The 18,301-nt window shown below is 37.6% G+C and overlaps 1 protein-coding gene across 1 annotated transcript in view; it reads right to left on the minus strand.

Moving 5' to 3' along the window:
- The window catches only part of LOC103092368 (uncharacterized), a 1,666,349-nt gene that overhangs the window by 374,836 nt on the left and 1,273,212 nt on the right, over positions 1–18,301 (minus strand). The window contains exons 88-89 of the mRNA XM_056825346.1: positions 7,763–8,038; positions 7,132–7,383 (exon numbers count right to left, since the gene is read on the minus strand). Coding sequence (XP_056681324.1) covers positions 7,132–7,383; positions 7,763–8,038 — 528 coding nt within the window. The remainder of the gene's footprint in view (positions 1–7,131; positions 7,384–7,762; positions 8,039–18,301) is intronic.

Below are 18,301 nucleotides of genomic sequence, written 5' to 3' on the forward strand. Positions count from 1 at the left end.
TTAGGTAATTTATTTCTTCTTCTTTTAGTCTAGGCAATTTATATTTTTCTAAGTATTCATCCATACAACCTAGATTGCCATATTTTTGCCATATAATTGGGCATAGTAGTTTTTCATGATTACCTTAATTTCCTCTTCATTAGAGGTGAGGTCTGCCTTTTCATCTTGGATACTGTCAATTTGTTTTTTTCTTTCCTTTTTTTAATTAGACTGATTAGTACTTTGTCTATTTTATTTGTTTTTTTTTCAATGTACCAGCTTCTAGTCTTATTTATTAAATCAATAGTTCTTTCGCTTTCAATTTTATTGATTTCTGCTTTGATTTTTAGGATCTCTAATTTAGTCTTCTTCTGAGGATTTTTAATTTGTTCACTTTCTAGTTTTTTAATTTGCATGTCCAATTCATTGACCTCTGTCCTTCTTAATTTGTTATATATAAACTCAAGGATATAAATTTCCCCCTGAGTACTGCTTTGGCTGCATCCCATAGGTTTTGAAAGGATGTCTCACGAATGTCTTTTTCTTCAATGAGGTTATTAATTGTTTCTATGATTTGTTCTTTAAGTGGCTGATTTTGGAGAATCATATTGTATAATTTCCAATTAATTTTTGGTTTACTTCTCCATGTACCCTTACTAATTTTTATTTTCATTGCATTGTGGTCTGAGAAGTTAGCATTTATTATTTCTACCCTTTTGCATTTGTTTACAATGTTTTTGTGCCCTAATACATAGTCAATTTTTGTGAATGTACCATGTGCTGCTGAAAATAAGGTGTATTCCTTTTTGTCCCTATTTATTTTTCTCCACATGTCTACTAACTCTAATTTTTCTAAGATTTCATTCGCTTCTATCACCTCTTTCTTATTTATTTTTTGGTTTGATTTATCTAGTACAGATAGAGGAAGGTTCAGGTCTCCCACTAATATAATTTTTCTATCTATTTCATCCTTGAGCTCCTCTAGTTCCTCCTTTAGAAATTTGGATACTATGCCATTTGGTGCATACATGTTGAGTACAAATATTTCCTTGTTGTCTATACTGCCTTTTATCAGGATGTAATTACCTTCCCTATCTCTTTTAACTAGATTTATTTTTACTTTGGCTTTGTCAGATATCATGATTGTGACTCCTGCCTTCTTTTTATCAGTTGATGCCCAATAGATTTGGACCATCCTCTAACTTTCACCCTATGTGTATCTATCTTCCTCATGTGTGTTTCTTGCAGACAGCATATGTTAGGATTTTGGATTCTAATCCACTCTGTATCCACTTGCATTTTCTGGGTGAATTCATTCCATTCACATTCAGAGTTATGATTACTAGCTGTGTATTTCCCAGCATTTTGATTTCTACTCCTGGTCCTGTCTTTTCTACTTTCACTATTTCCTTCTACACTAATGTTTATTTATAATCAGTCCCCATAGTTACCACCCTTATTTTACTTCCCTTTCTAAACCCCTTCCCTTTTTATCCCCCCCTTATTTTCCCCTGTAATCTTTTTATAAATTTCCCCCCCACCCTCTCCCTCCCTTGTATTTCTTTCCCTCACCACCAGTCCACTTTTTACCCTTCTATTTCCATATAGGGCGCAAATCTATTCTCTGCCACAATGAATTGGATTATTCTTCCCTCTTTAGGTCAGGTTCAAAGCACATAAGCGATGAGTAATTCCTATCTCCACCCTCTTTACCCTTCCAGTGTATCGATGTTCTCTCCCCTCCTGCCATGAGCTTCTTTGTGACATATAAATTTACCCCCATTTGTTTCTTTTCCTGTTTCTTTTAGTATTAACCTCTTTTTTTTAGGTCTGGTTGTATACACACACACACACACGTATATGTATTTATGCATGCATATATCTATATACCTATTGTGTCTTGTCCTTTCATCCTATACAGTTTGTCACTGTTCCCTCTAAGTGTAATTCTACTAGCTGCCCAGGTGATAGCAACAGTTTTTAAGAGTTACCAATGACCTCTCTTTCTTATAGGGATACATATAATTTTAACTTATTGAGTCTCTTAAACATGTTTTTCTTCTTTTTTTTGTTTTTCTTTTCCCCCTCTTTTTTAATTACCTTTTGATGATTCTCTTGAGTTCTATGCTTGGACATAAAATTTTCTGTTCAGGTCTGATCTTTTCTTTTCAAATGCTTGGAATTCTTCTATTGTGTTGAATGACCATACTTTCTGCTGTAAGAATATAGTCAGTTTTGATGGGTATTTGATTCTTGGTTGTAGACCTAGTTCCAGAGTTCTTTGCTTTCCAGAATATCATATTCCATGCCTTTCAGTCCTTCAGTGTGGATGTAGCCAGATCTTGTGTTATCCTCACTGTGTTTCCATTGTACCTGAATGGCGTCATCTTGGCAGCTTGTAATATCTTTTCTTTAGTCTGATTGATAGTTTTTAAATTTGGCTATAACATTCCTGGGTGTTATCAGTTTGGGATTAAATACAGGAGGTGATCTGTGGATTCTTTCAATCTCCACTTTCCCCTCTTGTTCTAGGATATTGTGACAGTTTTCCTGAATAATTTCCTGTAGTATTATGTCCAGGCTTTTTCTTTTGTCATGGTCTTCTGGTAGACCAATGATTCTTAAATTATCTCTTCTCAAACGATTTTCTAAATTGTCTGTTTTGTGAATGAGAGGCTTCATATTTTCCTCAATTTTTTCATTCTTTATGTTTAGTTTTATAGTGTCCTGTTGCCTTGTGAGGTCACTTAATTCCAGTTGTTGTATTCTGATTCTTAAAGAATGAATTTCATCCCTGGCTTTTTGGTCCTCCTTTTCCTTCTGATCTGATTTTCTTTGAATGTCTTCTTTCATCCTCTTTACCTTGTCTTTCTTCTCCTTTGTCCCATCTTTCATCTTCTTTGCCTCATCTTTCATCTCCTTTGCCTCATTTTCCAACTGGTTGATTTTGGCTTTCAAGACACTATGTTCTCATTTTAGTTCAAGTGCCTCTGTTTCCAGATGACTTATTTTAATTTTTAAGTTATTTTCCCAGTTGTCTTCAGCTTCTTTTGATTGTGTTTTGAATTCTTCCACAGCCTGTATCCAATTCACTGGGATTTCTGATTTATCGTTTGCTGATCTCTCCCCCTCTGTTCCATTTGCTGAGTAGAAGCTGTCTATTGTAGTTTCTTTCTTCTTTATCTGTTGTTTGCTGAAATTCACCCCTTCTTTACTCCCCATATTTGTCTGTGCTCTTACTCCTCTCATTTTTTTTTTTTGGTTTTGGGGGCTTCTGTCAGTCTTCCCTCTTGGAGCTTTAATAGGAGATCTCTCAGTGTAGCCTCTGGTGGGGTTTGAGCTTCCCTGACCTCTGGAGGCTTTTGATTGCATTAAAGTCCAGCAGTCAATGAGGATGGATATGGAGCTTGGGTTTCCCTGAACTCTGGAGTCTTTTGATGAGATTAAGTTCAGCTTAGTTGGGCTGGGTGTGCTCTGAGTCCAAAACTTCCTGGAAGGCTGGAGCAAATATGGAGGATCTCCACCACTCTGACAAGGCTGCCAGGTCTATGCTCCCTCCCTAGCTCCTTCCCCGACATCTGTGTTGGACACTCTGAACTTGGCACAGCTCTGCTTGCAAGTTATGCCTTTCAGACCAGCACCTTTGACCACCCAGAAGTTCCCGCTGCCATTGGAATCTCAGCACTCTGGGTGGGTGGGGGGATGGGTCCTGGGACCTTCCTTCAGTCTCCCCCTTAACCCTGAGTGTTCTCAGATTCTGGCTTTATGGGGGGAGGGGGGGTGTACCTTTTGAATTAAGTCCAGCAGGATGGTTCCTTGGCTCAGACTTGTTGTTAAGTTTGATTTTCAATCCCGTGGGAGCATTCAGTTTGTGATCCATTAGGAAGGGTATTCAGAGGTCTGAACTTCTGTTCCTTCGAGGCCTCCATATTACATCCCCAACCTTTTTCTTGAGGATAACCTTGTGTGCTACATAAAATAAATGTTAATTATCCCTGCTTTGGTAATGTTGCAGTCTTTCTTTCTTACAACTCTTTAGCAGCCCCCTATTGTGACTCAGTAGAAGTCCCAGGCATTTTTCTAATATGTAGTTCCCTCAATTGATCTTCAGAGACTCCAGACTCCTTACCAATCTGGCTGAACATTCCCCAGTTCACTGTTGCCACTTGTAAATAGTCATCTAGAACCAAATACAATAATCCAAGTGCCATCTGATAGTACAGAAGGGCAGCTTTCTCCTTATTCTTGGAAATGGACATGCTTCTCTTAAGACTGCATTGGTGGTTGAGGTAGTTGTGTAGCTCAGTGCATTAAGAGCCAGGCCTAGAGATCAGAGGTTCTGGGATGAAATCTGACCTCAAATAATTCAAAGATATATAACCCTAGGCCACTCATTTAACCTCCATTGCACAGTATGGATTCTAAGGCTAAAAGGGAAGTGTTAAAAAAAGTATGCATTATGCTTTTTCAACTACCCTGTTACCTTTCCCACTTATAATAAGTTTGTGGATCTCTCAATAATCCCCAAAATCTCTTTATGCAATCCAAATTGGCATTAATAGTCTGTCTCCAATTTCCCCTTTTTTAAATCAACCATACCCCATTACTTCAACTCTTTTCTATGGCATAGGTACCAGTCACTGTCCCATCGAGGCCGATGCTTTTTTGTGTTTTGGACTTTTTCTACTCAAGGATAGGACCTGATATCAATCCCCAATTACATTCATCTTATCACATTATGTGTACTGTGCCAGCATCCTAAACTACTTCTGCATCCTACCTGTTTCAACAATCCCTATCCTGCCAATTTTCTCATTATTTCTTTTTTTCTTTCCAGTTTCAAAATTATGCCTTCTGCTTGTCTGTAGAATTAGTAGAACATTAGTGGTCATGATTTACAAAACTCTTTACAGATATTATTTCATTTGATCCAAGTCACTCATAGAAACATTGAACAGAATGAGTTCAAGAAAAGAAACTTCAGAAGATTTATCTGAACTGATACAGAATGAAGTGAGTAGAACCAAGAGATAATATATACAATACCAACATTGTTCTGAAGGCAAACAACTTGGAAACCCATGGGACCTCTCATCACTGCACTGACCAACCAGGACTGCAGAAGACCCATGATGAAATAAGTTACTCACTTTCTACAAAAAGCTATAGACTTCCTATGAAATCAGCTGCCTCTCTTCAGAAATGGGATGGACTGAGGGTGTAAGTTGCAACACATATTTTTTGACCTCTGAAATTAGTTTTCCTTGATTGTCCATGCGGCATCATACATGTATTTTAATCTTGAAACAATTATTAATATGTAAATATTGCAACTTATGTGCTCATGTACCGGATTCATAGGCTTATTAGTCTTGATCATTGCATTTAATAGGTACTGTATTAATTCTGACTACTCTCCAAATCTACAGTCCAAAAATAAGAAGAATTCCCGGGTAAGCTGCCATAGGGTCCTAGTTCACACCTTGTCTGACCAGATTCCATACCAGGTCACATGTTTGAATAAACCCCTCCTATTTGATCTTGTGGTAGTCAGTTGAACCAATGTTAAGTCTTGTGCCTTGTAAAATGATCATTAGCTACCTCCATTCCCCATTCCTTGATCCTCGAATAAAAGATTGAGGACATATATAGTTCACTCTCTCTTTCTCTCTACCACCATCAGAGGAGCACACAGGCTGGATCCCAAGCTCTTGAAGCCTTGTCTCTGAGTCTCACTTCCTTTGTTCTATTTCCTCTTTCTCTATATCCCCTTCACCCATTTTCTCTCAGTTTCTAACTCTCCTTCTCAGGTGTCCACCTAGGAATATATTAATTTGTGGCTACAGGCAGGCACAACTCATACCTGTCCCAATGATTTTAGTTTTCATTACTGGTAGAAGGTAGAAGGGGGACAGAAAATAGATTTTAGTTAATTGGAAAAAAATAAATTAAGAAAAAGCTCTTTTCAACCACGGGTGTCAAATACATAGCCTGCAACATTCTCAGGTGCTGCATGAACCAGGGGAAAAGGTAATTGGAAAATAGTTAACAAAAGAAAATGACACAGAGATAATTATATGATCATTTAAAATGTGTGCTTTCATCATCCTCATGTACAGATTGAGGCCAATAAAAAATCATTCCACCTCTGAAGTATATCCTGTTGGTGTCTGACTTCCCCAAGGTCATTTCCGCACTTCACAATTCTATCTCTCCCCCCTGCTCTCCATTCAGAACATTCCTAGAGGCAGGGACAGGAAGTTGGGATACCCCTAAGGTTAATAACAATAAAACTACATGAAATAAAAGGAAACTAAGGCCAGAGATGATCTCTCTATGGTCCTGCTGTACATTAATGGGATTATGGGAATGGAGGGTCTGTCATCTGTACATAGGAAAGTCAGACCAGTGAATTAATTGGGCAGCAGGAATTCTACAGTGGATCCAGCTACTGAATGCTAAAGCCAATAGATCAGAACCAGGCTTCACAAGAGACATGCTTCCATGTGGCATTTAATGCCACAAAGAGGAAAATATATGTCCAATGGTGAATCTCTTTGTGTGAAAGGAGACAAAGTTTATATCTTCCTTTCCATCTCCAGAATTTCCCTACCAAGGGGAATCAAGGCCAGCCCCATTGCATGACCATAGCTTATACTCCAACCAAGACTAGAAATATTCCGTGGTTCCACAGCACCAAGGGAAAGGGATTGAAGGAAAGAGTATTGGGCAGTCATTGAACCTGCGGTCCTAGAATTTGGGAGATGAAGAAGGTTGTATATCACTAGGACAGAAGAGAATAATACAATATCAATAACAAGGATGATGAAGACAACTCACATGCTTTTTATACCTACCATATAAAAAGGACCTTTACTCATAGAATGCTATTATATACAGAGAAAATGTAATTCATTTTTCTAGATAAAGAAACTGAGGCCTCAAAAGGAGGAGTCATTTACTACACAGAGAGTAGACAGAAAAGAAAGGATTCTATCCAAGTTTTATGATTCTGAGCTCAGGGCTCTTTCTACCACAATGCACTGTGCCATGGGACCAGGGTGGAGGGAGAGTGTCACTTTTGTCTATTTCTGTCATGCCAGGGAAAGAGAGAGCCCCACACAAAGTTGGGGGCCCAATCCAGATACTCACCATAGATTATAATATTCTTGGTTGCAGTACGAGTCAAACCAGTGAATGAGTTAGATGCAGTACAGGTATAAGTGCCAGCATCACTCAGGGATGCAATAATAGAAAATGTGGCTGAGTTGCTGACTGGTTGTCCATTGTGTAACCAATTGAATTGTGCTGCAGGGTTAGAATCAGCAACACAGCTCAAGGTAATATTTGCCCCAGTAGGGTACTCATCGGCTGAATGTACAATTGTGGCGATATCTGGGCCATCTGGAAGAAAGAGAAGGATTCCATATTGAGATTATGGCAGAAATAAGGGGGCATCTCCTAGTCTATAACCCATCACCAAGAACCACTGTGTCTCCCTGATCCTCCTTTGAGCTGGGAAATTCACAACTCATCTTCTACTTTTCCAGTGTGGATATGAACTTGGAAGATCTTAGGGCTTGCTCCAGTTCAGCACCCTGGATGGCCACCCTCCACCAGAACACATGACAAGGCCAATTTGGGCTCCCTAAAGATGAAAGGGGTTGGGAGCCTCAGAGCCTAGCTCCTTAGCTCTCTGAGGAGGGATGGAATTAGCCTGGCCTCTAGGAACACACCACCAAGCTATAAGCAGGCACCATATAGGAAGAACAAATTTACTCACAGGCAACATCCAGTGTGAATGGATCACTCCTAATGCGATAAAATGGGTTCTCGATTTCACACACATAGGGCCCTTTGTTAACGCTTCTTGTGAGACTGCGGAGAGTGAGTGTCCTCCTATCTGGCGACAGCTGTATCCTGCGACCAGCTGGGGCAACTCCGTTTATGAACCACTGGTAAGCGTGAATTTGACCTGTAGCATTGCAGGTCAATGAGAAGTCTTTGGTCTCCACTTCAGTATTGTTGGAGGTGAGAATGGTAGGTTTGGACAGTGGCGCTGTGCAGAGAATAGACAGAAAATGACTGTGTTGGTTCTTTTTCTTACCTTATAACCAAATAAGTGGTTTGGAAGTGGCCTGTTTAAGACCTTGGCAAGGCAGGAGGCCAGAGACCAAAAACCTGTGATTTCAATGGCAAGGACACCCCTTTCTCTGGTGCAGATCACAACTCCTCCAGGCCTTAGGAAAAGTTCAGCTTCAGTTCCTGTGGCTGACAAAGACATTCACATGGAGCCCAAGCCCTGGGTGATCAGTCTTTCTGGGCTGAGGCAAGTAGGACTGGGGATGACAGACCCCAGACAGAAAAATCTGGGGAGATTTAATTGCATCTATCCAGCAATTCACTGAAGCACTATCACTATTAGAACAACTTGAAGAAGAACCTGAAAAGATTCAAGTTGTAACTTCTATGTGTGACATACCCACAGATATACCACAAGGGGTGTTTGCAAAATATCAAAATGATATGAGTTAGATTAAATCTATTACTCCTGTTAGGATTGAGGTCAGGGAAGGAATACCATCTAAGATACCACAATACAAATTGAGTAGAGAAGCGAGAGAAGAGATAACACCTATCATAAATAGTTTGCTTGAGCAAGGTATATTGAGACCTATGGTATCTGAATACATTTACCCAATATTAGCTATTAAAAAGAATAAGCTAAATGAAGATGGAACTCCTGCCTGGAGATTTGTGATGGATTTAAGGGCTGTGAATAATTTTATATGAAAAAAAAACACACTATAACACCATCTCCAGACAATATCACAACTCAAATACCTGCAGAGTCTAGGTGGTACACAGTGTTGGACCTGAGCAACGCTTGCTTCACTATACTATTGCACCTTGATTCTCAAAATATTTTTGCTTTCCAATGGAGACAAACCCAGCTGTGCTATGCAAGATTAGTGCAAGGATGTTGCGAGTCTGCTTCAATATTTTGTCAACTGTTGCAGAGAGATCTAGCTACCATAACTTTCAAACATAGCAGATTGATACACTATGTGGATGATTTGTTGCTAGCATCTCCTGACCCTAAAACATGTTTGGAAGATTCAAAGAAATTATTGATAGAACCTTATAAGAGGGGACATAAAGTTTCTAAAAAGAAGATTCAATGGGTCCTACCAACAGTTGAATATTTAGGATTAGTCCTGGAGGGGGACACCAGGAAAATATCTAATAAAAGGAGGGCAGACATACAGAAGCTAGGCACCCCTAGAACTAAGAAAGAACTTAAGAGCTTTTCTGGCGGTTGCTGGTTTCTCAAGGCAGTACATAGTAGGATATTCTCATATTTCCAAGTGCTTGATTGATATGACAAAGAAAGATATTAAAGAACCATTGCAATTAAATAAAGAACATTTACATGCTTTGTCACAGTTGAGAGGAGCTATTTTATCAGTTCCAATTTTGGGAATACTTGATTATATGAAAGAATTCCACTTGTATGTCCATGAAGCAAAAGGTGTTGCTTCTGGAATATTAGCACAGTATTTTGGGTTAAATCTGAGGGCTATTGCATTTTACAGTCCTATCCTTGACACGGTTGCACAAGGAATGGTTCATTGCCTCAGGAGCTTAGTAGCTACAGCTCTAATGGTCAAGAAGTCATATGATATAGTACTAGGATGTAAATTGCATGTGTATTCCGCACATCAAATTGAAAAACTGTTATGGTCGCAGAATATGCATTCATTCACCGATGCAAGAATATCCCAGTATGAAGTCATTTTGTTAGGCAATTATAACATCACAATTCATAGATATGCACCATCGAACCCAGAAACTCTGATCCCTGATTTGCCAATGGATGGAGAAGTATTGCATGATTGGGATCAGATAGTGGAACTCATGCATAGGCCAAATGAATGCCTTAAAGATACACCTCTTATGGATCCAGAAATAGAGTTATACATGGATGAATCCTCTTATGTTCGTGATGGGAGAAAATTCACAGGGGCAGCAGTTGTTGACAATGACAAAACTCTTTGGCATGCATCACTGCCAAGGCATGTCGGCGCTTAGGGAGGATCATGGCCCTAGAATTAGCTAGAGGGAAAAGAGCTAATATTTTTCTGGATTCACAATATGCTTTCTCCACGGTGCATTGGTCATCATACATATGGTAAAACAGAGGGCATAAAACTTCAGCTGGGAAACCAATTGCATATCACAATCTGATAGATCATATCATAAGTGCTGTAGACTTTCCTAAAGAGGTGGCCATAATCCATTTTAAGGCACACACTCATGGGAAGGACAGAATACCCCTAGGGAATGACTGAGCAGGCACAACATCAAAGTATGCTGCTAGGTTCGATCCTCACCATGTGCTGAATTTCTCTCTGATCAAATGGCATGATCTCACTGAAGCCTAGGATGGAGAAGAGATGCAGTCATGGAAAGATTAGCTAGGTACTAAACTAATCAAGGGTGTCTGGATTGCTCAAGGGGGTAAACCTATTCTCCCTAAAAAGTTATATCAACATCTATGCACTGTAAGTCATGCAGAAGGACATTATGGAGTGCAAGGGATTCTGGATACCATAAAGAGATATTGGACAGCACCAGGAATTACAAAAAATACCATTAGAACTTGTCAGGCATGTGAAACATGCAAGAGATATAATCAAGGACATTTTAAGAGTGCTGCATTGGGAAGCAGACCACTCAGCTATATGCTTTTTCAGTGTATTCAAATTGATTATATCAACATGCCTAGAGACAAGGGATACAAATATGCATTGGTGATTATGGATAAATTGACTAGATGGGTTGAGGCATGTCCATCCAAGAAAAGTGACACTGCTACGGTAGTGAGATTTCTATTAAAGGAGATTATACCTAGACATGGCATTCCTGATACCATAGATTCGGACAAGGGGTCTCACTTTACTTCCCAGATTCTAAAAGTAATCTACAAGAATTTAGGGATTAAGTGCAATTACCATTCAGTATATCGACCCCAAGGTTCCAGGCAGGTCAAGCGTATGAACAAAGAACTGAGAACATAAATAGGCAAACTCTGTTCAGAAACACATTTAAAATGGACAGATGTTTTGCCTCTTGATTTGTTCAATATTAGAACCAGGCTTAGGACTGACCTGCATTATATCACCTTTTGAAATGCTACATGGTCAGCCACTTTGGCATGGTAGGACAGTAAGACCACCTTACTTGTCCATCTTAAGAGGGGAATGTGTTCTTCATGAATACTTAAAACAGATACAACATAGGATTGAAGAACTAAGGAAACTGGGTTTGCTTGGGCAAAGAATACCACTAGATTTTTCATTGCATGAGATAAAACCAGGTGATAAGGTATATGTCAAGAACCTTAATAGAGAATCTCCTACAGAATCAAGATGGATCAGACCAACTAAGGTCATAATGACAATCCCAACATCTATAAAGGTTGATCAAAGAGATCCATAGTTCCATACTTCACATGTGAAATTGCATCACACCCATAATGTTGATTAGCTCTGGGAATATAATCAATAAGCAATGACCGTCCCTACTGACAACACATGAAAGGACATGACTACTTGCCACCAGAATACAGACAAGAGAGTCCTACATATGTTAACATGATAAAGTGATAGCACCCCTGGAGCAAATGCAGCCAGTGTTGCAGCCAAAAGAATAGCATTAGAAGCCTTAGAAAAAGCCTCGATATATTTCTATACAAAGTCTCTGCCAAGAACTAAGTACAGTAATCATTCAATAAATCTTCTAGTGAAAAGTGAAACAACAAGAATTAGCAAACTTGAAATCACTATTTTTAACAAAATCCTGAGAACCTATGCATAATGGTCACACCCATCTGTGAAAAAACATATGTAGACCTTACTTGCTTTTCACGAAGATATACATATGCAAAGCTTACCTCCATGCACGAAGAGAATACATGTAAATCTTACCTGCAGACATAAAGATTGATAAATTCTGACAAACATTCATGAAGATTTCAACTTACTTCCATGCAAATATACTTTTCACTCTTATTTGCACACACATAAAAATGTCACATGCATACATGTTTGTGGTTTGTTCGTGTGTTCTGGGTTCCTGATTGATTGTTCCAGTGGATCCTGATTTGAAGACCACATCTTCAATCAAGACTGGAAGATGGCAACTGGCATGCAGACCAGACAGAGGACCAGAGAGTAAGAAAGATTTTATGCAAACATCGTTAAAGGACATGGTAGGACTTTGGAACTTTGGAATTTTGGAACTTTTGATCATGAGGGTATGTAAGAATGCATAATACATGTTACCTCACATATATGCACATATATGCACACATCCTACATAGAATACACTTTAGTAAGATATCTCATAGAATGGGTAAGTACATAACATGCATAGTGGCATAACAAAAGACACATTGATACAAATTTCTGTGGAAAATTCAAAGATTTCTTTTCTGCATGAGTTTGCACAGAAATATAGTATGATGTACATATGTCAATGTGCATGGATCCTATGTACACATGTAAATTACTATTGACTAATGAGCTAACTTTATTTGAGTAATTTATTAATATTCTAACTACTAACATTAGTGACAGCCTAGTGAATTTGTTTAAGTCTTAGGAAAGTAGACATAGAAATTCTGAAGTATAGAATTTACATTGCATTATGATTGTAGGTTAGCATTTGTTAATGATAGTAAACTTTTCTTAGTGACTGTATAGACATTAGGAATTAGGACATTTGCATTTTCTTAATGTTAGTGAAATTGTTGGATTGATTTGACAAATGTTACAGGATTTGTTATGTGAAACTATATTCACGTAAATCCCTTACCTAAACCATTTTCCTATACGATTCTTAGCTTAACATCTATGTAGATAGAATAGTTAAGTTAGGATTTTTTTATCTGGGGGTGGCTAAGGGAATACTTAAGATAGCACAGGGTGAAGAATAGATAGATAGAATTAATAAGTGTAAGTATCATTGAAAAATGCAAGTTGATTTTTTTGGAGAATAAAAGGGGGGATTGTGGAAGAGGCATGAAGAAAGAGAGGATTTGCAGGACAAGCCAAGCATGCAGATCAACCTGGGGACATGATCTGCAAAATCAAGGTGAAGATTCCAAAAGGAATGTTCCCAGGAGGAGGCAGTTGGGAGCCTGGACAGAGGAGAGAAACTGGGACTTTGGGGTTCTCTCTGGGAGTGACTGACCGAGACAGAAATCTCTTCTCTGGATTCCTGATCAAGAGAGCCTGGCTTTTCCTGACTTAGGCAGAGAGAAAGACCTTTGTGGTTTTTTGAAAGAGTCTGGACTTGAATTACTCAAGCAGAGATTATCTGACTGGAGAAGGAAGATTTAACAGTTATCTTCCATCTCTCTGGCTGTCTCTGTGTCACAATTGTGACTAGACTGACATTTCCTAAACCCTTCTTAATTCTCCTTGTAGGTTAGGGACAAACTTCATCCCTCTCACCTCAATCCACATTCTGTTTGTTACCAATAAACCCTTTACCTGAGAAAAGAAGAATAAAGAATATTTCTCTGAAATCGCATAGTTCCCCTGGGTTATTTAGAAGGTGGCTGACTAAGACCAGGGGAGGGGAAAGGGTAGCAGGAGGGCTTCAGGTGGAAGACTGGGAGGTGAAGGGTGGAGAGTAGAAAATAGTTTGATTTATTAGCCTTTAGTGATCTTTAGGCAGCTCCAGAGTAATCCCCTCTAGCAGTATCTATCTCTCTAGCCTTATCTCTCATCTATCTCCATTATAACTAGGCAACCTCAGGTGTCCCCTAGTAGCAGTTCTCTAGTCACAAGCCAGAATATCCAGTTACCACAACCAGAAATATTTACACAGATTATCTCTTATATTACAAAATGGACTGGTGGGGAGGGAAGCAGTATAAGGGATGGAGAGGGTTGGGAGGTAGTTTTAAAAGACTTCAAAAAATAAGGAGGGAAATAAGAAGGGATGGGGTAGAAAGGGTAGTGAAATAAGGGTGGAAACTAGGAGGGCTGATTAAAAGTAGATTATAGAAGGAAATAGTGAACGAAGAAAAAGCAGAACTAGAAGTAGAAAGCAAAATGTTGGGAAATACATATCTGGTAATCATAACTCTGAATGTGAATGGAATGAACAAATCCATAAAACACAAGCAAATAGTAGAGTGGATTAGAATCCAAAACCCTACCATATGCTGTCTACAAGAAACACACATGAGGAAGATAGATACGCATAGGGTGAAAGTAAGAGGATGGAGCCAAATCTATTGGGCATCAACTGATAAAAAGAAGGCAGGAGTCGCAATCATGATATCTGACAAAGCCAAAGCAAAAATAAATCTAGTTAAAAGAGATAGGGAAGGTAATTACATCCAGATGAAAGGCAGTATAGACAACGAGGAAATATCAGTACTCAACATATATGCACCAAATGGCATAGTATCCAAATTTCTAAAAGAGAAACTAGTGGAGCTCAAGGATGAAATAGATAGGAAAACTATACTAGTGGGAGACCTGAACCTTCCTCTATCTGAACTAGATAAATCAAAACAAAAAATAAATGAGAAAGAGGTAAGAAAAGTGAATGAAATCCTAGAAAAATTATAGTTAGTTGATATATGGAGAAAAATAAATGGGGGCAAAAAGGAATACACATTCTTTTCAACAGCACATGATACATTCACAAAAATTGACTATGTATTAGGGCACAAAAACATTGCGAACAAGTACAAAAGAGCAGAAATAATAAATGCAACCTTCTCAGATCACAATGCAATGAAAATAATAATTAGTAAGGGTACATGGAGAGGTAAATCAAAAATTAATTGGAAATTAAACAATACGAGTCTCCAAAACTGGTTAGTCAAAGAACAAATCATAGAAACAATTAATTTCATTGAAGAAAATGACAATGATAAGACATCCTTTCAAAACCTATGGGATGCAGCCAAAGCAGTACTCAGGGGGAAATTTATATCCTTGAGTACATATATTAACAAATTAGGGAGGGCAGAGGTCAATGAATTGGGCATGCACATTAAAAAAAACTAGAAAGTGAACAAATTAAAAATCCTCAGATGAAGACTAAATTAGAGATCCTAAAAATCAAAGGAGAAATTAGTAAAATTGAAAGTCAAAGAACTGTTGATTTAATAAATAAGACTAGAAGCTGATACTTTGAAAAAACAAAATACACAAAGTACTAGACCATCTAATTTAAAAAAGGAAAGAAGAAAACCAAATTGACAGTATCCAAGATGAAAAGGGAGACCTCACCTCTAATGAAGAGGAAATTAAGGCAATCATTAAAAGAATCATTATGCCCAGTTATATGGCAGCAAATATGGCAATCTAGGTGATATGGATAAATACTTAGAAAAATATAAATTACCTAGACTAACAGAGGAAGAAATTGGTTACCTAGACAACCCCACATCAGAAAAATATTGAACAAGCCATCAAATAATTTCCTAAGTAAAATCCCCAGGTCCAGAAGGATTCACAAATGAATTCTATCAAACATTCAAAAAACAATGTATCCCAATATTATACAAACTATTTGGCAGAATAAGCAAAGAAGGAGTTCTACCAAATTCATTTTACGACACAAATATGGTACTGATCCCAAAAACAGGCAAGTCAAAAACAGAGAAAGAAACATATAGATGAATCTCGCTAATGAATATAGATGCAAAACTCTTAAATAGGATCCTAGCAAAAATACTCCAACCAGTCATCACAAGGGTTATTCACTATGACCATGTAGGATTCATACCAGGAATGCAAGAATGGTTCAATATTAGGAAAATATGAATCTTAAAACTGCTCAGACTCTACCTTGGAACATTTGGTTAAGGCTATTCCCCATTTAAAAATGGAGGTACTTGATCAGGAATGTACTGGGAATTTTAACATTACTCCACCCATACTTAGGCATACTTTAGGGGAAGATAAAGTTGTAAAACTCCTTACTGGAACAATGAAAAAGTCCCTAATTCATACTTACAGTGAGTCCAAAACCTTAAGCTAGGTCTATTTTTAGATCTAATACAAAAAGGTACTAAGTTCCTATAAAGGTTAAATTAATCAGTAAAAGGTCAAGCAACTTACAAAAGGAAAGCATAACAAAAGAGGTGTGAAGTTTTAGTCTACTCAGAGAAGGTGATAACAAAAGAATATGTGAATTAAGAATGGTAAGTCCTGTGGAAAGCATCTACTGTGATTAGTAGATGTGAAAATTTAGGGGAGCTGACATAAGAGAAATTTTTCTTTAAAAGGAGTTGGTTCTCTCAACTTAGGAGTTAGTTGGATCTCAGACTTGTTGGAGTAGCTGGGTCTCTGAACTTAGTTGGAATCTTGCTTGAAACAAAATCTTGTGGTGAGTGGATAAAAGACTGACTTAGTTTTCTCTTTTAAAGAGAAAGGCCTAGGCCATTTGGCCTAGGCCCTAGGCCTTTTCCTACTATTTCCTCTTACTCTGTCTCTCCTTTCCCTTAATTCCTTCATTCATTTTAATTAAAATCTCTATAAAACCCAATTGACTTGGGTATTTCATATTTGGGGTTTTTCCCATGGCAACAACTTATTTTTGATATAAAATCAAGACACTAAAATTATTTCTACAGTTTTGGCAATTCACAGTCTTGAACCCACATTTTCATGGTAACAAAAACCATCCACATAACTGACCATGTTAACAAGCAAACCAATAAAAATCACATGGTTATCTCAAAAGATGCAGAAAAAGCCTTTGATAAAATACAGCACCCATTTCTATTGAAAACACTAGAAAGTATAGGATAGAAGGGCCTTTCCTAAAAATAAAAAACAGTATAGATCTAAAATCATCAGCAACATCATCTGCAATGGAGATAAACTAGAAGCATTCCCAATAAGATCAGGAGTGAAACATGGATGCCCATTATCACCTCTATTATTTAACATGATACTAGAAACACTAACAGTAGCAATTAGAGAAGAAAAAGAAATTGAAGGTATTAAAATTGGCAATGAGGAGACCAAGCTATCACTCTTTGCAGATGATATGATGGTCTACCTTAAGTATCCTAGAGAATCAACCAAAAAGCTAGTTGAAATAATCAACAACTTTACCAAAGTTGCAGGATACAAAATAAACCCACATAAGTCATCAACATTTCTCTATATATCTCCAACACATCTCAGCAGCAAGAATTAGAAAGAGAAATACCATTTAAAATCACCTTAGACAATATAAAACATTTAGGAATCTATCTGCTGAGATAAACACAGGAACTTTATGAACACAACTAAAACACACTCTCCACACAATTAAAAATAGATCTAAACAATTGGAAAATCATTGGTTGCTCATGGGTAGGATAAGCTAACATAATCAAAATGACAATCCTGCCCAAATTAATTTACTTATTTAGTTCCATACCCCAAAAAAAATTTTACTGAGTTAGAAAAAAAACATAAAATTCATTTGGAAGAACAAAAGATCAAAGATATCCAGGGAAATCATGAAAAAAAAATGCAAAGAAAGGAGCACTTGCAGTCGTAGATCTAAAACTATATTATAAAGCAGGGGTCATCAAAACAAGTTGGTACTGGCTAAGAGACAGAAAGTAGGATCAATGGAATAGACTAGGGGTAAATGACCTCAGCAAGACAGTCTATGATAAGTCCAAAGGTCCCAGTTTTGGGGACCAAAACCCACTATTTGATAAAAACTGCTGGCAAAATTGGAAGACTGTATGGGAGAGATTAGGTTTAGATCAACATCTCACACTCTACACCAAGGTAAACTCAGAATGGGTGAATGACCTGAATATAAAGAAGGAAACTATAAGTAAATTAGGTGCACACAGAATAGTATATTTGTCAGATTTTTGGGAAAGGAAAGACATTAAAACCAAGTAAGAGCTAGAAAAAATCACAAAATGTAAAATCAATAATTTAATAATTTTGATTACATTAAGTTAAAAAGTTTTTGTACAAACAAAACTTATGTATCCAAAATTATAATGGAAGCAACAAATTGGGAAAAAATCTTCATTACAAAAACCTCTGACAAAGGACTAATTACTCAAATTTATAAAGAGCTAAATCAATTGTACAAAAAATCAAGCCATTCTCCAATTGATAAATGGGCAAGGAACATGAGTAAGCATCTTCCATATGAAGAAATTAAAACTATTATTAAGCACATGGAAAAGTTTTCTATATCACTTACAATCAGAGAAATGCAAATCAAAACAACTCTGAGTTATCAACTCACACCTAGCAGATTGGCT

Source organism: Monodelphis domestica, chromosome 4 (assembly GCF_027887165.1).
Source record: "Monodelphis domestica isolate mMonDom1 chromosome 4, mMonDom1.pri, whole genome shotgun sequence".
NCBI lineage: Eukaryota > Metazoa > Chordata > Mammalia > Didelphimorphia > Didelphidae > Monodelphis > Monodelphis domestica.